At 53.8% G+C, this 23788-nt stretch overlaps 1 protein-coding gene and 1 long non-coding RNA gene across 7 annotated transcripts in view; one reads left to right on the plus strand and one right to left on the minus strand.

Annotated features, from left to right (window-relative positions):
• Positions 1–4090: 4090 nt before the first annotated feature.
• On the plus strand, positions 4091–15494 carry LOC145506399 (uncharacterized). Its single transcript, XR_014053854.1, has 7 exons — positions 4091–4213; positions 4303–4371; positions 6471–6520; positions 7028–7121; positions 10464–10636; positions 12288–12433; positions 15046–15494. It is a non-coding gene; the product is annotated as an uncharacterized LOC145506399 (long non-coding RNA).
• A 3875-nt stretch (positions 15495–19369) lies between these two features.
• The window catches only part of NFASC (neurofascin), a 200267-nt gene continuing 195848 nt past the window's right edge, over positions 19370–23788 (minus strand). For all 6 annotated transcript variants that reach the window (XR_014053852.1, XR_014053853.1, XR_014053851.1 and 3 more), the window contains 2 exons: positions 23642–23711; positions 19370–20127 (listed from right to left, as the gene is read on the minus strand). Coding sequence is in view for 3 of the 6 variants with exons in the window: in XM_081490942.1 (XP_081347068.1) it covers positions 19896–20127; positions 23642–23711 (302 nt within the window). In the remaining 3 variants the exon portion in view is untranslated. The remainder of the gene's footprint in view (positions 20128–23641; positions 23712–23788) is intronic.

The following is a 23788-nucleotide window of genomic DNA, read 5'->3' on the forward strand; positions in this document are numbered from 1 at the left end:
GGCTCTGCCCTCCACCTCTCCAGGACATCCAGGGTCATGTTTTGACTTTTCCAGAAGACTCCCCCACCAAGGATGGCCTTCTCCTCAAAGCATGGCCCTGGATGCGGCAGGGCTGGCCTCTGAGTGCTCTTTACGAAGCCCGCCCTGTATGGCTAACGTGCAGCGTGGGCACATGGGAGCTGGAAGGGTGGGTGAGGACACGGGTCCTTGGCCAGATTCTGCAGGCCTCCCTGAGCCTCAGGCCAGGCTCCTGCTGTCCGGCATCCCCGGATAGCTGAGATGTCATCTCCTGGAAGCAGTTTCAATCAACCCATGTCAGGGTGCAGACCCTCTCTCTGCTCGGTCTTCTTGTGCTGACTTTGCTGTCTTTATATTCCCTGCTACGATCTGTCAGGGCCAAAAACATACCCTAAAGATACAGTCACAAAAAAGCTAGCACATTAGAATTTCGGGGCTGCTACAAAGCACTATCCAGGGAACTGCACTTAAATAAGAATGGTGGGTGGTACCTGTTGAAGGAGACTGTGGAACAGAGTGGAAGGCTATGGGCTTTGGCATCTGAGAGCTATTGATTCGAGTCCCACTCACTGTATTGATTGTCTGGTGACCTTAGGCTTCTCTGAGCCTCAAGTTCCTCTTCTGTAAAATAGAGGTGAGATGATCTGCCTCAAAGGGCTGTGTGGGTCAGAGAGGGAGGCACACATGTTGGACTGCAGCAGAGGAGGCAGTGGGGCTCTCAGGTTCTGGCAGCCTTGCGGGAGCTTCGGTGTGAGTGATGCCTGTGATGGTGTCCTGAGCAGGCTGTCCTGAGATGTGACCTCGCCGCCTCTGCTGCCTAGCCTCCCTCTGTTTCTGCCCATTTCCGAGTCGGTTTCTATAGCCTCCTCTGATTCTGTGATCCATCCGATAACCTCCTGGTGAATGTCCTTTTTGCTTATGACAGCCGAAGTCTGCTTCTGCTGCCTGCAGCCTAGAGCCTGGACTAATTCAGGATTCAGAGTTCCTAGCACAGCGCCTGGAACAGAAGAAGTGCCCAGCCAGAAGTTGTGAGAAAATTGTTGTCCTCACCCACCCAACCACACTCATCCTTTCATTTCTCCATCCGTATAACAAGCAAAGATTGAGTACCTCTTGTACCAAGCACTGAGCTGGGTGCTGGGGACACTGAGAAGAATAAGGCAGGGGGTGCCCTCTTAAGGAGCTCACAGTGGAATGGTGGGATGATGTGAAAAATGATCAGAACACAACCCACTGAGTGTTGTAACCCAGGCTTGCACAAAGTATCATGGAGGGGTACCTGCCTTGGCTTAGTGAGGCTCAGGAACAGAGAAAACATTTTAATTGAGTCTTGGAGGTATACTCTGAGCTTGCCAGGTAGGCCAGGTGTATTTGGCATGGGCTTGGAGGGATGAGGAGGATGTGGTTCCCGGAAGGAGCAACAGTTTGTGCAAAGGCAGCAGCATGGCAGAACATGGTATGTTTGGGAAAGGAGTTGGTCTTGGGTTGAGGATTCAAGGAAGGGATGAGGTTGGAGGGGAAGGCTGTGGTCAATCCTCAAGGAACCTTATGAGCCCAGTAGGAGCTTTATCTGAGGGCAGTGGGGACTGTCAGAGGGGTCTAAGCTGGCAAGAGACAGGCTGAGATGTGTGCTTTGGAAAGTGCACTCAGGGGCGGCAGGGAAGATGGAATGCACAGAGCAGACGCAGACCTGGAGGCAGGGAGGTGGTGGACTCAGCCACTGGCAGAGGAGAGGCGATGGGGACGTGGAAGGATTCTGGGCATGGGGCTCAGACCTGCGCTGGCCAGCCCGGAGTCTTCATCGGATGCCCATGGGCCTCTCACTTCTCCATGGGACCAGCCCCTGTATTCGCCCCCGTGATGGGCAGTTTTGTGTGTCAACTTGGCTAGACTACAGTACCCAGTTATCTAATCAAACACCGATCTAGGGGTTGCTGAGAAGTGATTTTGTAGATGTGCTTCACATCTACCATCAGTTGACTTCAAGGAAGGAGGTTACCTTCCATAATGTGGGAGGGCCTCATCCAATCAGTTGAAGGGCCTGAAAAGCACAGTTGAGATTTTCCAGAGGAAGAAATTCTGCCCTCAGACTGCAGCCTCAGCTCTTACCTGGGTTTTCAACCTGCCAGCTTGTAATTAGAAACCAGACTCGATAGCCCTCACAGTTATGTAAATCAGCTCCTTGAAATAAAGCATATTTATTTCACGTGTATCTGTACACACATATGCACACAATCTTACTTGTTTTCTTCCTTGAGAGAACCCCGGTAGATACATCCCCCTTTACCCATCCACCTGCTTCTCCTCTTGGGTTCCTTGTCTCATAAATGGCACCCCAGACCTTTACACCCTCTGTGACCCTTCCCCCCCTTCCCCTCACTCCTGTATCCTGACAACCACTCAGTCCTGCTCTTTCTGCCTCCCAGGGGCCTCTCCTATACATGCCTGCCCCCAGTCCCCCTCCCACAGTCTTAGCTCCGATGCTCACCTATTTTCACCCGAGCTCTTACTATCCGTCCTCCCAGGCTTTTTGTTTCCAGTCTCGCCTGCTCCCATTCACCCTCCAGACTGCAGTCAGAGGGAGCTTCCTAAAATGCACATCAGATCATACCACTTTCCTGCTAAAACTTCCTCAGCTTCTCCTGCCTCCAGGTTGGTGCCAGGCTCCTTCCTGTGACTCGTGGTCTAGTGTCACCTGTCCCGCCCCCTTTAGCTCAAACCTTGTCTAGAGCACCCCCACTCACTCCAAGCATACTGACTGTCTGCCCTTTCTGGGAGGGGCTGGACTCTAATTTCACTCTTTTAGTGGTGTTCTTTGTTTGAAATGGTTGTCTTTCTCTCTTAGGTATACCTGGCTACGTCCTCCTTGCTCTCGAGAATTGATCATGCTTCCAGGAAGCCCCATGTGCCCTGACTTTCTCGGGCACTAGGTGGCCCTCCCCGGTGCCCTTGTCACACGGGCATCCTCCTCACTCATCTGCGTGGGGATGGGCTGTCTCACCCTGTGTCTTACATCTTTGCACCATCAGCACAGTATGGCTCCTCAAAGCATATTTGTTAAATGGGTTGATGAGTGTATCACCCATTCTTCTCCGGGGTTCAAGAGGTGGCAGGGGAGACCATGCTGGGCCACAGTTGGCTGCCTCCCTCCCCAACCCAAATGTCCTGATACCGTGATCCCTTTGACAGCCTTAGGCCCAAGTGCTAAGAGTGTGTTTCAAATTTTCAAACTGTTTAGAAAAGGAAAGATGTTTTGGGAGACATGAAAAGAATATGAAATTCAAATTTCAATGTTCATAAATAAAGATTTCTTGGAACACAGCCACATTTATTCATTTGTGCATTTCCGGTCACTTTCCTGATGCTCTGGCGGTGGAAGAATTTCCAAAGAGTCTGTATGGTCTTCAAAGCTGAAATCATTCACTATCTGGCCCTGCACAGAAAATGTGTGCCAATGCTCCGTCTGAGCCATCACTTTGTCACTCGGAGACCAGGAGTCTGAAACTTGAGGGATGTCAGTCACTGATGTTCAGGTGTCAGTTTTCTTCTTGCCTTAGCTCAGTGCTTCTCAACCAGGGGATATTTGGTGATGTCTGGAGACATTTTATCACAATCGGGTTGTGGGGGGGTATGGAATGTGTATCAGGCATCTAGGGTGTAGAGGTCAATAGCCTATAAAGCATAGGGCAGCCCCACACCTAAGAATTACCCCAGCCCCAAACATCATGGAGAATCCCTGTGTGGAAGGTCAGGACAGGCCAGTTTCCTGGTTGGTCTTCTGGGCTGAGGAGCCAGCCAGAGCTCCCACTGCCCTGGAACTGAGCAGTTCAAGGATTGTGTGTGTATGGAAAGGGGCAGAGACAGGCCAGTTCTTTTCTTGGCCCCCTGAGGCTTATGTACCTGCTAGGGGCCCTGGGCAGGCCTCCAGTGGAAGACTAACCTCTCTCCTGTATCCCCTGAAGGAATAGAACAGATGCCTACCTGCTTGGGCAGGTGAGTTTGGTTCCAGAAGGGGAGATGGTTACCAAGGCTGCCAGCTGAGGTCATAGGGAGGGGCGCCAGGGCCAGGGGTAGGGGAACTGGAGGTGCTCGCAGGGGCCCAGGTGATCGGGGTGCCCAGACTGGCAGAAGGCACATGAGGTTGGGGGAGCCTCAGGGAAGGGGCTGGCATGGCTCCCACTCAACCTTCTGGAAAGTGAGAAGAACAGATGCTGTGACTGTCAGATGAGATGCTCCTGGCACTTTGGGAAATTGCAGAATTAACAAAAGGACGGTTGCTTTCAGGGAACACAAGCAGGGGCGCAGTGTGGACAGCTGGGCTGCACTCTGGGGACTCCCTTTCCTGGAAGAGCAGTGAGCAGGGGTCCTCTTGCCTGGCTTCTGGGCTGGCTGAGGGGAGAGGGGGATGAAGCAGAGGGTCGGGTCTGGGGGCAGAGCAGGGTCAGGTCAGAGTCGGCCCGTCTGCACGCAGCTTGGAGCCTGGCAAGTGGCAGGGTTGTTTGGAGGTCATCTCATCTCTACTCCTGCTCCTGGGTCCAGCCTCAGCAGACGGTGTCCTGCCGGCTGAGGATCCACACAGAGGAGCCCTCAGCAGGAATGCGAATTCACCAGCTGTTACTTGCAGAGCCCCCAGAAGCAGCAGCCAGCTCTCTCTGGAAGCTTCATGGACAAAGAGGCATGGGCCTGAGGGTCTGCAGGGAGCCTGCACTTCCTCCTGGTGGAGAGCTGGGCGGCAGGAGGGCCCGCAGCTGATGCGGTGCCGTCCCCTCCTGGACACTCACCGGGGAGAGGGAGCCAGTGTGACGAGCACCACGTTGCTCGGGGTAACCGAGGAAGGCTCAGACCAGAGCCGGCTGGCTGGGTCCCACTCAGAGACAGGAGGCTCAGACGCCGTGCTTCTAGACCTGTTAAAAGAACAGGAAAGGAGAGGACGATAACAGTGTCCCAAGAGGGGATGGTTTTAACTGCAATGTGGAGCTAATTTAGACCCAAAGAAAACGCTTTCTTTTCTGTTTTTTTAATTGGGTATAGCTGACTTACAATACTGTGTTAGTTTCAGGTGTACTGTATAGCTGATTTAAAATGTTGTGTTTGTTTCAAGTGTACCCACACACACACATACATACAGATGTATTCTAGAGTATTTTCCATTATGGGTTATTATGAGATAATGAATATAATTCCCTGTGATACCCAGTAAATCCTTGTTGTGTATACATTATATATATAGTGGTGTGTATCTGTTAATCCTAATTTTATCCCTTCCCACCCTTCACCCATAAGTTTGTTTTCTGTATCTGTGTGTTGGTTTCTGTTTTATAAATAGATTCAGTTGTATTACTTTTTAGGTTCTGCATATAGGTAATATCGTACATCACATTTGTCTTTCTCTGTCTGACTCACTTAGTATGGTATTCCCAAAGAGAGCTTTCTAAAGCCAGGATGTCAGACAAATGGCAGGGGAGCAGTGGAGTCTCTCTCCGGGGTCAGGGACCTACCTGCCTGCTGTCCTGGCTAAAGCCCCCCAGTAGGTAGGTCCTGGGGCATCGCTCTGTCCTTCCTGGCAGACCCTATGCTTTCTTGCTCCTGGAGCTACAGCAGCTGAATTACAGATGGGAGACTGGGGGGCGGGAGCCAAGGACTCCGACCCTCTAGAGGCCCCTGGGCATGGGCCAGGGAGCCCGCAGGGGAGGCGGTTGTCCCGTCCCCCCTTGGAAAGTGAACCGGCCATCATGAGGGCCACTTGTGACCGGAAGGCGAGCAGGAGCTGAGGGCGAGGGGTAGCAGAGAGGCCAGGGGTCCCGCTCCTCATTTGCTGCAGTGTCATCCGTCTCCTTGTCACAACTCTCTCCAGGGAGCCAGCCGGCCGACAGATGCGCCCCTGAGGAGGGGGCTGCCAGCTTCCCTTGGAGCTCCCTTGGAGGCCGCCGGCTTCTCCCCATCCCAGTCCCAGCTCCCCTGGAGCTGCTGCATTGTTAGCCTGTGCCCCGGGGGACAGACTGCAGATGGAGCAAGGCGGGTGTCTGTTTTGTTTTGGGGGTGGGGGAGTCTCTGAACCAAGAACCTATTTGGCTAATGAAGTTGTAATTACTTCCCGGCTCACTAATAGGATGAAAACCCGAGCCCCTGATGGACCGAGTGTGCCTGACAGCTCTGAAGAGGGCTGGGTGTCGGGTGCTGGAGATGGAAAAGCTGCTTGCTGGGGAGGGAGAGGGCGCAGAGGCTGTGCTTCTGGGAGCAGATCACACTGACACGGTCCTCAGTTCAGGCTAAGACTAGATTCCTGAGAACTATAATGCTACCTCTTCTGCCCCCAGTTTTCCCAAACCCAGCACAGGTCCCAGCTACCTGCTTTGGTGGGAGGTAGAGAGATGGCTGAAAATCCCAAACTATTTCTACCTGTCTTTAGAATGAATCTATTCACAGGTTTGTACATATTTTGTTTCTTCTAGAAAAACCCTCAGCCCTTTTGGATGCGGTCCGGTTGAGTGTAATGAGAAATGTGAGCCTGCTTTCTCCAAGGATGGCTTGGCTAAAAGGAAAGGCAGGGGCGGGGGGTTCGCTGGGGACTGGGGACTTAGTGTTTGCTGGGAGGTTCCATGGAATGAGGGGGTGGACCAGGACTCACACTGGCCTTCACCTTCTGTAGGGCTGTTTCCTGAGGGACAGGATCTTACTTCCCATCCAGGGATTGAACCTTGCTGCCCTTCTACCAGGGGCTAGAGGCTAGAAGCAAGATTTCCCGATTCTTACCCTGTTTAAAAGCAAAAACGCTTCAAGGAGTCAAAAACTGCAAACCATGCACAGAGTTTATTATTAGAGACACAGCGCAGTGTATACGGGAGCATACAGAGAAACATTTATTTTTGTCAGAAGCAGGGCAGAGATGCACACTGGGAGAGGAGTGTAGAGCACAGCGAAGTGATTTAAATCACCGAAATAGGACAGTCCTTCCGGGGCTTTGTTTACATTTGGCCAATTACTTTGTTTCTCCTTTCACAACTGACAGGGCCTTGGACCCTCCCCAAGATGCACGCACAACTTTCTGCTAAGACGGATCCCACCACAGAGGCTTATGGCTGCATGTCCACACTTATTATGGGGTGAGGCCCCCACCCTTTTCAACCCCCAAGAGACCTTCCTGAACATGTGCAGAGAGGGAAGTCTTCCTTGACCTCAAGAGTAGCCATCTTATCTCTTTGCTTCAGCAGAGCGTAGCTTCTGTCACTAGCTTTGTCCTTGGAATATCTGAGTGAGAATGACATTTGAATTTTACTCCGCCTGACAAAAACCAGCTGTCCAGCCCAGGGACCCATCTGTCTCCTAGCTCAGGTCCGAGCCACAAGCACAAAGTTGAGAGGGGCTGGGGTCCCTCCAGGAGCCCCTGCCGGCTGAAGACTGCGCTAACAGCCCTTGTGCATGTCCAATCCAGCCCACATTCCATCCCCAGCAGTTAGCCTGTGGCCTTGACTGCAGCAGTCAGCCCAGGGCATCGTCTTGTGGAAAACTCGGGAAGGAGGCGCATGTGGCTCAGGAGGAAGGACTTTCTGGGTTTTGTTTTGTGTGGAGGCTGTTGCTCAGCTTTGGGAGGGAGACGGATAGCAGATTTTAGCTTCTCTGGACCTCAGAGCTGATGGCATCGGTGATAGTCTCTGACAAACTTCCCTTCCTCAGGGATGGGTGTCGGTGTGGAGCAGAAGGAGCCCTGAGTCCCATCCCTGTAAACGGGTGGTTCCTCCCGCCGAGCTCAGGTGTGGGCTCCTCAGTCTCAGGGGAAACGATCCCAAGGAGGTAACCATACCCAATTCCAATCTGGGCGAGAACTCATGGAGGTGAACCTGGCTGAGTTCTGCCCTGGGGTCATTCTCTCTTGGGACAGACTCAGGCCTTCCGGATGTCTAGCCTTTTCCTCTTCTGCGGGTTGTCTGGCGGGGAGGGGGTTGTGCTGTGTCCTAACAGCTAGGCTGGAGAGAGAAGGGGCAGGAGGGAGGGAGGTTCAAGATGGACAGTTCTTTCCCATAAATGAGAGTGGGTTCCTTGGCTTTCAAGGGAGACAAAAGCACTTAGGGGACTTAGGGAAACTTAATTAATGGAGCTGTAAAATGAACCTCTAGCTCTCAATATCCATCAACAGTCCTTACATCCAACCACTTGGAACCTGGTAAACTTGCTTTTAGGAAGACAAATCCTGCCCGCTCCCATCCCCTCCCACCTCCCACCACACAGTCAGCACCACACAGACTAAACCACTAGCTGGGCAGTAAATACAGTCATGCAGACAGCTTGAATACAAACGGGCCTGCTTAGCCTATGGGGACCACTGTGTCCTAAAGATCAGCGGACCACCCACTGCACAAGAGGGACCACAAAGTTACAGAGTCACAGGCTGCTGGTCCTGCCCACCAGAGGTCTGCAGCCTGGCCAGACGTGGAGGAGACAGGTTGGGCACTTGTGCTGAAGGCTGGGGGCGGGGGGGAGGTCAAGAGAAGCTCTCTGGAGAGTGACGGAACTGTGGGCCAAGGTACTTATGAAAGGAGGGACTTGAGCCTCCCTGGAAGGATGGGAAGGACTTTTGAAGGAAGGAATCAGGCTAGGGAAAACATTCTAGAAGGCAGAAGAAGGGGGAAGTGTAAGGGGATTCATTCATTTATTTAAAGTTAACAAAGTATTATATAATACTTACTATGCATCAGGCATTTTTCATATTTTAACTAATTTGATCCTTGGTGTTGTTTCGTCGCTAAGTCATGTCTAACTCTTTAGCGACCCCATGAACTAGCCCTCCAGGCTCATCTGTCCATGGGATTCTCCAGGCAAGAATACTGGAGTGGGTTGCCATTTCCTTCTCCAGGGGATCTTTTCCACACAGGGACTCAAACCTGCATCTCCTGCATTGGCAGGAAGATTCTTTACCTCTGAGCCACCAGGGAAACCAAATTTGATCCTTACAGCAACCTAAAAGGTAGCTACAATGATAACCCCTGCTCTAGAGATGAAGAAACTGAGGCAAAGCTAGGTAAGGTAAGCTGCCTGAGGTCACACAGCTGGGATCTGACTGACTGTCCCCCGAGCCCTGGCTCTTGCTCGGTACTCGAGGCTGACTCGTGGAAGGATACATGCCTGTGGCTTCGCTGTCCCTCGTCGCGCGGCCAGAGGCTGCAGGCACCCACAGCCCTTCCCTGAGTTCTCTGGGCTTTTTTGGAGTGAGGTCAGGAGCCCGCATGTGCTAGGACAGCAGAGCAGAGCAGAAAGGGACCAACCGCTGCCGGATCCCGTGAAGAGCTAGAAGGGGCCACTCTGGCGTGAGGTCTCTGAAGCAAGATGCCAGGGATAACTCTTCACAGAGACGCCTGTTCACACCCAAGTGTAGCTGTGAGAGCTGAGGTTTCAGAGTCAGAAAGACCTGAAAGCTGGTTCTGGCTTCGTCACCCATCTCAGGCCAGAGATTCAGCCGTGTGGAGCTGCAGTTTCCTCGTGCGTAACAGGATATAAAGCTACCTCCTCAGAGGGCTGGTGTGAGGTTAAGAGACCATTTGCATAAAGCACACAGCCTCTGCCTCGCACAGTTGGCCAGCATCAATGTTATTATTTATTCTTCTCCCGAGTCACTTAATGTAGACGTACTGTGACCCAAATACCAGCTGGTGCCTCTTGCCCCTTTGACATCTGTGTATAAATGGCTTAGTGGCCTGCCAATTCCATGGTCTGTGGAAGTTAAAGTCTCCCATAATTCTTGCTAATTCCTGAGGTCTTGTGCTCTGACCTCTACATTCTCCTGTGGTCTCTGCATCCCTTTTCATCAATTTGGATGTAGCATTCACCAACTTTGCTAGTTTCTGTAAAACATTGACTCACACAAAGCTAATCCATCAATTGGGTAGACTTGACTGACAATTTGGGGGCAGTGGGTAGGGCCACATCCCAGAGTTCCCAGGCTTTTCTTTGTGGATCCTCTAATCTAGGGGTCCTCAAACATCAGTCTGCCTTGAGGGTTTCTTAAAACACAGATTCCAGAGTTTCTGAGATAGTAGATGGTGGGCAGGGCAAGAAATCTGCATTTTTTAGTAAACTCCCAAGTGATCCTACTGCTGCAGGTCTTAGGACCACACTCTGAAAGCACTGCTTGTCTAAGGACCACACCCTGAGACCACTGCTGGTCTGGGGACCACACCCTGACACCACTGCTGGTCCCGGGACCATACTGTGAGACCACTCGTCTCATCTTCCTTCTGATGTCACTGTGCCGCAGCTGTCTCTTGCCCTGGATTGCTCCGGGATCCTCAGACCTCCCCCCTCTGTCATGGAGGCTTCCCTCACTGCTCTCTGGGAACGCTCCACCCAGATCAGTCCCAGATGTTCCACTAGTAGGATTCAGCCCTTTTAGAGGGCAATTGTGATTTTAAATATATCCTCAGTAATTTTGTTTTTTTGTTTGTTTGTTTCAGAGTGATCTAGTCTCGCCCACCAGCCACAGCTAGCCCTTCCCTAGTTCTCTTGAAGCTGAGTTCCTGTTGAGGTTAAGATGAGTTCCCACGGAACCCTGGCCAGGACCCTACCAGACCCATCCCTGTCTACACAAAGGCGTGCTTCTCTGCTGAGGGTCTGAGGCTCATCAGCGGCAAGTTCTGGGTGGGGGTGGGGTGGGGTGGGGTGGGAGTGGGGGCTGGGACCTGGGGCTGCTGGGCCTCAGCTGTGGCTCCAAATTGCTCAGAGGCCCGCTGCCTGGTCTGCACTTCAGCAGGAACCACATCAAACAAATGGGCTCTGATGCATTAAGTGGGGAGGGGGAGGCTGAATTAGGCCCTCCCCCACCTGCCCCCACCTAATGCAGTGTTGAGCGGTAGAGGCTGCCTTGATGAGGGGGACCATAACGAATTCCCAGATTCCATCCCTTCAGGGGCAGCTGGACAAGAGGGGGTATAGCCTTCACCCTTAATAAAGATTGGAAGATGACTTGCTCCCTCCCACTGGGTCAGTTAATCCAGCTCCACACTGGGGATTAGCATTTCTAATGGGCTGGGAGGCGCAGTCTTCAGAAGATGGGGGATGAGGGATGACAGATTTTCTGGGGGTCCCTGGGGCTCTGAAGGGAGGCCGGCCTCTCTTTGTTTGGACTCAGTTGAATTGAGGTCCGTGTTCTTCGAGTAAGACAGTCGCTTCATCTCTCTACTTCTGTGCTCTTGAGTGGGGGCTCCTGCTCTAAAAATGGGCCAGTGGACCCCCCCAAATATATCCAAGTCCAAAATCCAAATATCCAAAAGGATGACACAGAAGTTTCGAATTCACCTGGTTACTTCTTTCCTTCAAAGGCATAGCCCTCTCATTCATCCATATTCATTCTGTCCTTACTGTGTGCCGGGCTGGCCTGTGGACACAGAGGTGGAAAAATGATGTTAATTCAGGCTGTTCATCAGTTAGTGAAAGAAGCAGAAAATAAGTGTTGTATGCCAAGCCCCTGGGAGAGACCTGAAATAGGCGTTCTGGGGGCATAGAGAGGGAATCTAAACCAGAGTGGTGTGTGTGTGTGTGTGTGTGTGTGTGTGTGTGTGTGTGTGTGTGTACTTGTGTGGCCATAGCAGAATCAGGGAGGACTTCCTGAGACAGTGTCACCTGCACATCTTGCTAAAGACACGTGACCCAGCATGGAGGCCACAGCCTGTGTTTCAGAAGCTGAGATGATCTGTAAGGAAAAACGTGGTTAGAGAGATTTGGGAAAGACGAAAGAGCCCGGAATTAGGTGTTTCAAGGCCTGGTTGTGAGCATCAGCTCAGTAATTATGAATTATCCGGTTGGAGAGGTGTCTGTAAAGTTGAGAAGAAAGTATTTCAAGCCTGCCAACTTTTGAAGATAATTCATTTATTGAATCCACAGTTATTGAGCCCATTGTCCTGGACACTGTCACATTGCTTTTGCTTACCCGGTCGTCTCCCTTGACAGTCTAAGTTTCCTGAGGACTGGAAATCTATCCTACTTATTTTATGTCATTAACTGGTCCAGAAAAAGTTGTTAATAAGTGCTTTTGAGGGGAATTAAATTGCCAAAGTTGATAAGTTTGAGAAATTGTATGTCAAAGGTGCTAGAAATAGCTTGGAATGGCTAGAATTTAGGATATATGTGAGGAATAGTAAAAGTAATTAATAAGACTGCGGAGATAAGGGTCAGATCATGAAAGATCTAACATGTCAAACCAAGGAGTTTAGATTTTATCTTATTGTAGCAAATTTGAAGTTTTCAAGTAAAGGAGTGACATGATCAGATTTGTGTTTTAGGTCTTTTGGCTGCAGTTTCAAGAGGGAGTAGGCAACACAAGAGGCAAGGACACTGTCAATCCAGGACGAGGCCTCGGACTGATGCTGGGACAGTGCAGATGGACGCAAGGAGCAAATTTCTGAGACAGTTTGTGAACTTGAGAGTGGTAAGGTCTTTCTTGCATCAGAACAAGTGCACAGGGAAGTTCAGAAGTGGTGTGTGATAAACCCAATGAGTTATTCAGAAGGAGCTAGACCTGGAAATACGTTCTTATTTTAATCTAGTGAAGCAGTAACTCCTCATGTCAACGATCTTTCCTGAGGGAAGAATAAATACCAGTGGCTTGGAACTTGGTGGTTCTTTGTCCCAGAGATTTGAGTCTGCATTTGCAGGGGAATCTTTTTGCCTATATTTCCCATGACTGCCTGTAAACCACTAGTTACCTTTCTGCACAAGCAAAACCATTGTAAGCCCCACACCGCCCTGAGGAAAGGGAGAAGGCTAGCAAAGTCCGGGTGCATCCCTCACCATTCACGCTTCCTGGTGATGGTCTTCAGCCACTCCTCAGGGAAAACGTGACTACCGCAGGCCAAAGCATCAGGAAAGGAGGCGTGGGGGAGCTGGAGCAATGTTCCTAGCCAACAGAGGCCTCTCTGGTTCCTTCCCTTCTCTCTTTGCTCATTGGCTGATATTCTCTTGAGTCTATTTTTTTCAAATTTAATTTTATTTTTAATTGGAGGATAATTACTTTACAATATTGTGATGGCTTCTGCCATACACCAACATGAATCAGCCATAAGTATGCTTATACCCCTTCCTCTTCAATCTCCCTCTCACCTCCCACCCTATCCACCCCTCTAGGTTGTCACACTGGCCCTGGGCTTCCTGTGTCACAGACAGCCTTTGAGCCTATTAGAAGGGGCTTTTGGTTTGTCATAAGCAGTTTTATTCATTCTTTCTACAATATTTAGTATTAAAATTCAACAATATTAAATTGCAACAGATACAAGGCCAGGCATGTGATAGTGCTCTTCCATCTCAGGGCATGCCTGCACAGGCGGAGCAGCCAGCAGGCAGCCCAGCCTGGCGCTTCTCTAGAGGTAGTGGTGCAGAAGCACACAGGCAGCTGCAGTGAACCAACAGTGTCTCCCTGACGGAGCACATTCCTGCACCACTCCTACACTGAAAACACAGATTGTGCCAATGAGTTTTCCAGGATACGACCAACTTCAAAATGGGGGCTGGTGGGACTGCCCCAGTGGTCCAGTGGCTAAGACTTCACATTCCCAAAGCAGGAGGCCCGGGTTCAATCCCTGGTCAGAGAACTAGATCCTGTATGCTGCTATGAAGATCAGAGATCCCACATGCTGCCACTGACTCAGTGCAGCGAAATAAATAACCTTAACAAAAGATAGGGGCTGCTATCACAGAGTTAATTCTGTGTGTATGCTGCCGAATGCCCATGAAAAACCCTATGATTCATTTCTTTGTATATATAATTTTATTTTTTAATTTTTAAAAAAATTTATTTTGGCTGCACGGGGTCTTCATTGTTCACATGGGTGTCTCCCTGGGGTGGGGGTGGGGCTTCTCATTGCGGAGCGCAGGCTGTGGGGTATGGGCCAGCAGAAGTGGTGCACGAGCATAGTTGCCCTGCAGCATGTGGGATCTTCCTGGACCAGGGGTCAAATCTGTGTCCCCTGCATTGGCAGGTGGATTCGTAACCACTGGACCACCAGGGAAGTCCCCTCTGATTCATTTCTGTCATTAACCCCCAAACACCCCTCTTCTACCCACCAACTAAGGAAACTGAACAAATTACATGGCCAGAGTCCATTGTGAACAACTTTTATTATATGTTTAGTGTTCTCTATACAAAAGAAATCAGTTTTTTTTTTACAGTGATTCAAAAAAAAATTCTGAATAATTTGGCCTTTCCATTGCTCATGCAGTCAGTTTATAAGTCCACATATTAGATGATCCTCTACAGCCCAGAAGCCTTCCCTGCTGAAGGTGGAGCATGACACCCTCAGATACGCGTCTGTCGCTGACAACGTTGGTTAATGCAAAATAACTCAAAAAAAGGAAAGAACACGATGTGAGAGGGGTTAAAACAAGGTGTGCCATGGTGAGTTAAAATATTTAACCAATGGCAAAAAAAGATCAGATCAATTTGTGGGTGTGTGGGTATGTGGGAAGAGATGGAGACATTTGGAAAAGATTTCCCCACTGAACGGAACAAACTGGAAAATGTGTGTGCTGGGGAGGCTGCAGGGCCAGAGGTCCCTGGGGCCCCACGTGGGGGAGGGTGGGGCAGGACAGAAGGCGGCCACATCACAGGCGATTGGTGCTTGGTGCAGGAGGGTGTGAGGTTGGCAAAAAGCTGGGAGCCGGGCAGGGGACAACACTGACTGAGGGCACTGAATTTGGGAATCAGAAAGGAGAGCAGGGCAGAGTCCTCTGATCTGCATCCTTTTTGAAAAAGAAACAAGAGATGTGCACAAAATTCTGGATTTCTTCTCCCAGAGTTTTGTGTTTATTGCTTCACTGAAGTCTTTGCATGTGCTGCACTCCAGCCCGGCGGATCCGGGGGCAGAACTTCCATGGCCCTGCTCCCCCATGGCGCCCTGCGGCCAGGGTGGAGGGGACAGAACCCTCCAGGCCCCTCTCGCAGGGATGTAGTATGTTGGGGGCCCGATGCGATACAAGGCAAGAGACGCCACCCAAGGGGAGAGGTTCATGGTGACAAACACCAATCAGCTGGTCCCTCTTCTCCAGGTTGAACAGCACAACCAGTTCACCACCGGCTGGCACAGACTGACTGATCTGGGACTCAGAAAAATCCTGTGATTTCATTTGTGGAGGTATAAGGGGACATGGGAGAAGTAGAAAAAAATGTGGGCCAGATCTTAAGTAACATCACTGTGTCCAAGGCGGAAACACCGCTGTTTCCAGCTGTGCTGAGATGAAAGAACACTGGACAAGGAGTCAGAAGGCCCGAGTTCAAGGCCAGACCTCACTTTGATTTACCAGCTGTGTGACCGCGGACAGTCCCTCCCCCTCTCTGGATTTTACCGTGCAATGAGTCATGTCAATCAGATCAGCTCTGTGGTTCCTCTGCATGCTGAAATCTGATCCTGTTTAAGCTAGACACCTTTGTACCGATTTCACTTCCACTTTTATCATTATGAAACCACCGTTTAATACTAATAGACTGGTAGCAGCCACTGGTTTCGGCTTGAGATGCTGTGTGGTGGGGTCTGGCGGCTTCCCTGGATGGCTTTCCTCCTTTCCCCGTCCCTTCTCAGAACCCATTCTCAGTAGGGGAGGGAGGGAAAGGCGCTGCCCTGGCCTGGGCTGGGCAGGCTGGGCACAGCCGTAAGTTCGGCTTGAACTCCCACGGGTGGCCCCTGCCTGGCCTAAAGGAGGGGCTTCCCAGGGTTGGGCTCTGCAAAGGCCACTGAGTGTCCTCCTGTAATTTCAAGCTCTCTGCTTTATTTGTTGACTCCTCTGATTTATTTTAATCAAGGATCTCCCCTATGCGCCTCTTAAGCCCATCATGTAGTGATCAACCAGGATCTGCAGGGTGATTTTTTTCCTGGGGACTGAATTACAGCATGGGACCGTGTGTACGTGGCTGCTGGTAGAGTGACCGAGGCATCACAAACAGGGAGCATGTGCTGCGTCCTTCCACGGAGATGCCCTCCCAGCCCCCTAGCTGAGAGGCCAGGAAGCCTCCTCTCTTCAGCTCTTAGCGGAGCAGCCTCGCAAAGACTGAGGCGAGGGTGGAAAACCCTCGCCGCTCGTCACACGGCTTTTGGGGATGCTCTGACCCTGCAGAGGGCTCCAGGAGCCTTGGAGAGCTGCTGCCCGTGCTGTTCCCGGGGGGAACTCCCTCTCCTTTGGATCAGACTCTGTCCTGGTTTTGCCTACAGGAATCGCCCACACGGGGTCCGGCGCGGGCAGCCTCTGACCCCTGCCCCAATGCTTCCAATACACTTCCCCACACAGCCCTTCACATTTCATCTCCAGCGTCTGGGAGTGGACTCAGCCTCTTCGAGACAAGGTCATGCTCTGCACTGTTCCTCCTGAGAGTGCTGCCTGGCAATGGGGCCTCGGCCTGCTGTGTGTGCATGTCCGTGTGGGTGCCGAGTGTGAGCAGGGGAGGCCCTCCCTTAGCTGGAAAAGCCACAAACATCCACGGATCTGTTTCCAGCCCTCTTCTAAGGCTAACTGTGTTCAGGGAAACCATGAAAGTGCTCTTTGGGCCCAGGCCACAGACGTCTTTGTGGGGAGAGCAGTCCTGACGCCGGCAGCCTCTCGGACAGGTCTCTAGGCCTCGGGACATGCTGGGGAGGGGGCCAAGGCAATGGACAGGGGACAAACATCAGCTCAACCATTTCCTCAAAAGCACCACGACCCTGGCCAGGGGACAGGCGCTGTACCCCGGCCCTGCAGGGGTGTGCTCCCTAGAGACTGGCACCCGCTCCTTTAGCTGGGCATGTGTCTTTCAAGGGGACAGGTTTTCAGAGGAGGGACTGACTAGGGGAGACAGAGGCACCGAAATACAGACAAGTCAAGCAGCCTGCCCCAAGGTGTGGAGCAGAGCGGCCCGGGGCAGGACTGTCCCTGTCTGGCCCCGCCTGGGGAAGCAAGCTCTCCACCCAAGGACCTTCCCTTTGGCCTGCAGCCACTGGTGGCTCAAGCACGCAGAGCGCTCCCGTCAACACCCCCTGTCACAAGACTCAGCGCTGAGGACAGGGGCCACGGCTACCCGTCACCATGGTCTCCAGGGCTCAGGCCAGCTGCTCCGGTGCATTTGCGGAGCGGACGGATGGACAAACGGTTGAGAGCACGAGAAGCCACGGCTGAGCCCAGCGGGCGGGACAGTGGCTCAGGCTGTGGGATTTCCAGAGCCGGAAACAGCCTACACTTCTGCCCCCTCCCCTGCCCCCAGCCAGATGGGCCGAAGTACCAGTGGTGGACCTCTCCTGGCATTGCAGTGGGTATGTTTGGGGTGGCTGCTTGAGGAGGCACCCGGCTTGGCAGGGAGCGCTGGACAATACTGCTTTCCGGCTGAGCTGGGTGGGCTCTTGTGTGGGCTCCAGGGAAAATGGACTCTCCTCGGCCTAACCCTGAGGTCCACACAGCCCTCTGGGCACATGCCGTCTTTGCTTGGGGAAAACCTGGCCCCTGCCTGCCAGGAGGGCGGTGGTCACGTGGTGTGGCTCTCAGCACAACAGCCCGCAAGGGGGCTGGCGACACTGCCTTCACACACAAGGAGGGGGCAAGCCTGGCAGGACATGGACAAACAGCAGAGATAGGCTGAGGGCTCACCGCCTCCCAAGACCCTCTGGTAGCAGAACCCCTTCCCGTCATCGGCTGTGTGAAGAAGGACTTTCCTGAGACAGGGGGACGGTATGATGACAGCTCACAGTCCACCCTGCCTGAAGAGCTTGCTTCCAGCGCAGTGAGTGCAGACAGTGCAATGTGGAGTGAAGGCCTGAGAAACGACTGCTCTGCTCAGATCCAGAGTGTTTTCCAGAAATCCAGCTTACAGGCACACTTGCCTGGCATTCCCTGCCCAGGCTCCAGGAACGCCCTGTGGCATCCAGGCAGGTGAGGGGTGGAAGCCTGCGTAGGACACCCATGAGCTAGCTCCCAGCCCCTGCTGGTCACCCTGTCCCCTCTGACCGTGAGAGCCCGCCTCAGGCCTCCTGCCCGCACACCTCCTGTGGCCTGGGCCAGTGGAGAGCTGCCTGCCCTCGGGTTCAAACAGCACAGCTGGTGCGGCTCGGGGCTACATTTTCTTATCTGCAGACAGAGTACATGTGTCTAGAGGCTTGACCTTCAACTGACCAGTAAGTGACAAAAGCATTGCTAATACCTTTGTGGCTTAAACATATGGAAACGAGGCTTAAATTAAGTCTCGGAAGGACACAGCCCTGCTCCTGCCCAGGCACCCTGGCAAGCAGCCGGAGGCTCCCGTCAGAGGCTGTGTCTGCGGCAGGCGGTCCACTCTGGTGGTCAGCTCCACCCTCCTAAAAGCAACTCTAGCTGCAGCAACAGCTGAAGGGTTACTCTTAGGCTCAAGATCTCTCTCTCTGAGGCTAGGTACCTTTGGTTTCACAATGGAGTAGGTGGGGAGGGTGAAGGCAGAGCCTTGGGTCTCTTGAGAACCACAGGTCTGAAAGTATCTCCACCTGGGGCACGTTTTGAGTGGCTGCTTCTGGTTCTGCTGGGACGCTTGCATAGGCCGCCTGGCTCTCCTTGAGACGGGTGTCACCGGAGGCTTCAAGGCTTGCAGGGAGGGGCTGGGGACCTGGGAACTGCAGGGACAGGTCAGAGCTGCGTAAGGCAAACGAAGAGCGCTGCCAGGCCCGGCTCTGCAGCACCGAGGCCCACGGTCCTGCGGGGGCTCCTGATGTGTGAGCACCCTAAGGGACAGACACGCAGGCTCGGTCCTCGGGCAGCCACGCCCCCTCCACACACCAGAGAACACTCAGAGCCGCCCCAGGAGAGGCTACCTGCTAGACACCCCCAGGCACACCAGCGCAGCCTTCCTGTCGTGGGGTCCGTCTCCTGGAGGGCAGCAGCATGGACCCTGAGCCGGTGGGGGGCAGCCTCCACCCTGGACGCGGGGGGTGTGGTCCTTGCCCACATCCTGAGTCTCACTGATGAGGAGGAAGGCAGTTCAAACCCCTCCCTTCCCTTCTGTCTCAAGGTGGGCACAGCTGCCCAGGGACCAGACGCCTGGCTTCCCTCTGCTTGAGGTACACGGTCACCGGAGCCAAAGTCCTTCCCATTGCTGCCCACTCCTGTTCTTCAGACTCCTTCAGTCAGCACAGCTTTTGTCTCGGACGCTCCAGAGCAAGGGGCAGGGTGAGATCGAGGAGCAAGAGGTAAGCCCACCGCCCAGCTGAACCGGAGTCAGGCAAGGAGGCCTGACCCCTGCTTCCCTCCTGCCAAAAATACTGTCATTTTCCAGAAAGGCGCCAAGCCCAGCTTAGCAACGGACAAAGCTGAGGCGGAGGGGTTGGGGGCCGGGGGAGGCGTGTGACGAGAAAGGCATTCTTCGGAAATAACACGGGCCCAGCAGCGGTTTGAATACTATAGCTTTCTGTATGTTCGCTTACAGATCAATCCTTTTTGCCTATCTTTGCAGTTTCCTGGGGGAGAATCCACCTATTCTTTCTTTTTCCAGGGACATTTCTTCAAAAGGAAAAGAAAATGGAGATGCTGGGTCTGGAGGGGGAAGACTCACAGAGCAAATATAAAGACAACGAGAAGGACTGTAACCAACAGAAAACTGGTGAGTGTGTGACCTTGAGGTCAAGGGCGGGCAGTGTGGCAGAGGCCTAGGGTGACTGTGAGGCTGAGCGAGAGACCGGGCTCCCTCCAGCAGAGCTGAGCCGAGGCAACAGCTTGCCCACAGGTGGCACCGGGGGGTCACCGGGAGGGGGCTTGCGGCCGGCTGGGCGGTTGCTGGTCCTCACAGTGCAGCAGCCTCTCATGCTGTCCCCCTGTCCCTGAAGGTGGCGGCGGCTCTGGGGCAGGTCTGCAGCGGCTCATCTCCCCCTTTCCCCTCCTCCTGCTTGCAGAGTAGCGGCTGTGCCTGCAAGGCTCCGTTAGGCCAGAGAATAGATGGCGTTGACCGGTGACGTGGCCTCCGAGCTCTCGTTGCCCTCTGTCTCCTCCTTGTCCTTCTTGACCGTGTACTGGCCGATGAAGGAGCCGTCCTCATTGAACTGGCCCTCGCCGCCCTCGCCATAGTCCACCAGGCTGTCGTCACTCTCCTGCTGCTTGATGGTGCCGTCCAGGGACGTCTGGCTGCCCTGCAGGGGCTTGTTGTCCTCGTCACTGGACGGGGAGAGACGGAGGATCAGAGCCAGGCCACCCAGTGCAGCCCAAGCCCCGACTGGAAGGGAGAGGGCCTCCAGCCTCTCGCCAGGCACTCGCCACTCAGAGAGGACCGGACCCCAGGGATGACCCTGCCCTGCCCTCCCTCACCAGCCCTGTCTGGCCAGGTCTGCAAAGGGAAGCTGAGGCTGAGAGAGGACACTTCTCTAAGGCAAAGGGGCAAGCTGGTGTGGAGCCAGGACGCTGGGATGGGCCACACTCCCGGATGCCTGGGTGGAGGTCTTTTCTGCGAGGCCGGCCTGCTGGTTCTCTGGGGTGGAAGCAGGCAGAAGAAGCCACCCCCCCAGGAGGCAGAGTGCACTGCTTGTGGACCAGGATGGGACAGGAAGGGTCAAAGAAAGGGGTCAAGGACTCCGAGTTCTGGTCCTGAGTGTGTCCCTGTGGCTTTGGGAAAGCCCTTCCTTCTCACTAAGCCTTAGTCCTGCCATCAAGAGCGTTCAACTCGCTGTGATCTGTGACTCTCTCTGGAAAGACTGCCCTTTGCAAAAAGCGAGGGTCCGAGCCTTAGAAAGACAAACCCCTCCCTGGCTTTCCTCTTCTCTTTCTTGGCGGTGTTACCCTTAGCTCTGGTTTATCCACAGAAAGATGCTGCCGTTTCAGGGCGCGTGGAGGGAGGCGGGAGGGAGTGCACATGAGCCAGGAGGGCCGGCAATCAGAGACAAAACGAGCCAGGCTCGCAGGACTGTGCCCAGCTCCCTCAGAGGCTCTGCAGGCCCTGCCCCTAAGCTCCTTTCATGCAAAGAGAGCTGGTAGTTACAGTGGCATCTGCCTGCTGGGGTGCCTGCTGTGCCCCCAGGAAGGGAGACACCCCGAGGGTGTGGGCATCTGCTCTGGCACTGCATCCCTTCCCCCGAGGCGGGGACAGGTGCTGCACTTCAGAGGAGAGAGAGGTCCCGGCTGGCAGGAACACAGCTGGGCTGGGCAGGCTGAGCAGACACCCCGCAGTCCGCTCCTCTGCCCCAGGCCACACTTAGCCGTTCCCGGGCTTGTGGCAAACCGTCTGAATTGTCACGAGAGTGGGAAGGGAGTTCTTGCCACAGCGTTGGGCAAAGGCAGCTGCCGGGGGCGGGGAGGGCTGCGAACCAGAGCAGAGGAGCTGGGCACCAGCAGGTGGGAAGCTAGCAGCCCACTCCCGCCACGCCAAGGGAGACACCCCCGCCACGCGCCGAGTGACAGTGGCCCTGTCTCCTGCCTAACTGACGGCAGGGCTGTGGGAGGGGCAGCTGAGAGGGAAGTGGGTCTCTAGGGTCATGTAATATTTGTTCAGGGGGTGCAATTCACGTTTTGAAAACCAACAGATTCTAATGACCAAGCTCCTCACTCTACTTGCCACTCTGTTTCACAGGCACCCTCTCCCCAGGACTCTCCACCCCTGCTGCAGGGGCGTGATGACTCTGTCTATGTGATTCTTGTGAATTCCAGGCCCCTGAGCTATGCAATCACTGGACAGGCTGGCCCAGTAGGGGTGGGAGGCAGTGGGAGAGGTCTTCACTGTGTCAGGTTCTTGTGGAGAAAGAGGACCTACATCCGGGAAGCTTGAAAGAAACCCAACGATTGTGAACCCCTGGTCTAGCCACCTGTTTGCCTCCCTTCCAGAAGAAAGACCTCTGAGGACTAGGCGGACAGACCAGGGAGAGAGAAGCAGAGAGAGCCCCACCAGAGAGATGCTGGGGCAGGGGGGTCCCAGATGAGCAGGGCGAGCCCGCACCCAAGCCTGTCCCACCTGGGAACCTGGTTTCTCCTCTAACATACTGATTTTGGCCCTTTTCAAGTTCTGACTCTTGGACTCATCCAAGTGGGGCTCCAGGATGGATGCTGCAGGCCCCCCAGAGCCACAGCCAAGGGGTGTGTATGTGCACACGCATGTGTGCGCGTGTGTGTGCTGTGTAAGCCCGTGCGTGCATGCACCAGTATTTGTGTATCCAGCCTCAGAGTCAGTGGGGCAGGGGGTGGGAGTGGGGAGGAAGCAGACGCTTTCACCCAACAACTGTGGTGTCTGGGAGGAGAGGTCCCTGAGGAAGTGGCTTCTCCCAGCACAGGTCCCTGGGCCTGTGCCTCACACTGCCTCGGGCTGCACTGAGGGTCTACAGAGACAAGGTCCAGGCCCTCTGGAACTCATGGCCAGAGCATAACCCTCGGCCCACGGGGAAGCTGGGCCCATGAGGGGTGCTGAGGATGGTTGAGGGAAGGGCCTCTCACGCTTGCCCTTTGGGAGGCTTACGAGGATGCAGAAAGTGGACGGACAGACAGTCTATAAGCTGCCAGACACTTCCCAGTCTGGGCCTTGGTCCCCTCATCTGGGACACAGGCACTGGACTAAACACTGTCCATTCCAGGCTACAGCCCAGAGATTCATTCTAGGTCCTGAGGCAAAGGCCCAAACACTGCTCCCTTCATCCCTCACCCCCTGAGTCTCAAACACAATACATCTTCCCTGTGTTGTCATCATTTTCAGGGCCAGGGTGGGGTACAGGCAGATGGAAAGCTGAGGCAGATGGCTCCTGTGTGGGCAGTGGCTCTGTTGCCCATTGATCTGATCCTGCTTGAGAGGCTGCTGACGGGCAGCATGGCAGAGGCCCAAGATAGGCTAAGGAGAGGTCAGAGGAGGATGGGATGGCCTGGCCCCAGAGAGACTGGGTGGGGGTGGGCTCTGATCTGAACACTTCCTCCCATCCCACTTGGCCTGGGAATGAGACCTCCAGGACTCATTCTGCACTAGTCTTTTGCTCAAAGCACACTTGCCATTAAAATGGACAGATGACACTTCTGTTAAGCCAGATACAAAGGCCCGTCCAGACCCGAGAGGGAGCATGGGCGCAGGACAAGGGCAGTAGTTGGACGTTGGGCCCCTGGCCTCCCTGGTTCTGCACCAGCTCACGGTGGAGAGTGCACGAAGCTTGGCCGGGTCGCTTCCCAGTCCGGGCCTCGGTCCTCTCGTTGCGGACACAGGCGCTGGACCAAACGCTGTCCAAGGCCCATTCCAGGCTTGCAGCCCAGAGATGTCATTCTAGGTCCTGAGGAAAAGGCCCAAACACCGCTCCCTTCACTCCTCACCCAGCTGAGTCTCAAACATAACACAACTTTCCACGTCATCATCATTTTCAGGGTTAGGGTGGGGTACAGGCAGATGGGAAGCTGAGAGCAGAGCTCATTTCACAGCAAGAGGGAGCCTGGGGCTTGCTTTCAGAGCAAAAAGGTGGAAATACAGATACAAAGAACACAATAGACCTGAGCTGTGCAGCTGAATGAATAAAACGCTGTTCATCAAATGAGTGTGAGTGTGTTGGGCAGTGCTCCCATCATGGGCAGAGGGTACAGCGGATGGGAGGACATCCACACGGTGGCCTCTGAGCCCAGCTGTCAGCCCTGAGGGGAGGGGCTGCCTCAGGGGCAGGAAGGAAAACCCACCAGACAGGGGTGCGGTGACTGTGCAGGAGTGAAGGGGACCACGCACCTGTAATCAAAGGAACCATCCTCTTCTTTGGGGTCTTCAGGGCCAAGGGGCACATCCTTCTTTTCTCGCACTTGGTCAGGAAGAGAAACAAAGACACAGAGGTGATGACTGGCCTCAAAGAAACAGCCAAAGATGCTGCCTCTGGGT

The sequence above is a fragment of the Giraffa tippelskirchi genome, chromosome 5 (assembly GCF_054371585.1).
Source record: "Giraffa tippelskirchi isolate mGirTip1 chromosome 5, T2T-mGirTip1v1.2.pri, whole genome shotgun sequence".
Taxonomy (NCBI): domain Eukaryota; kingdom Metazoa; phylum Chordata; class Mammalia; order Artiodactyla; family Giraffidae; genus Giraffa; species Giraffa tippelskirchi.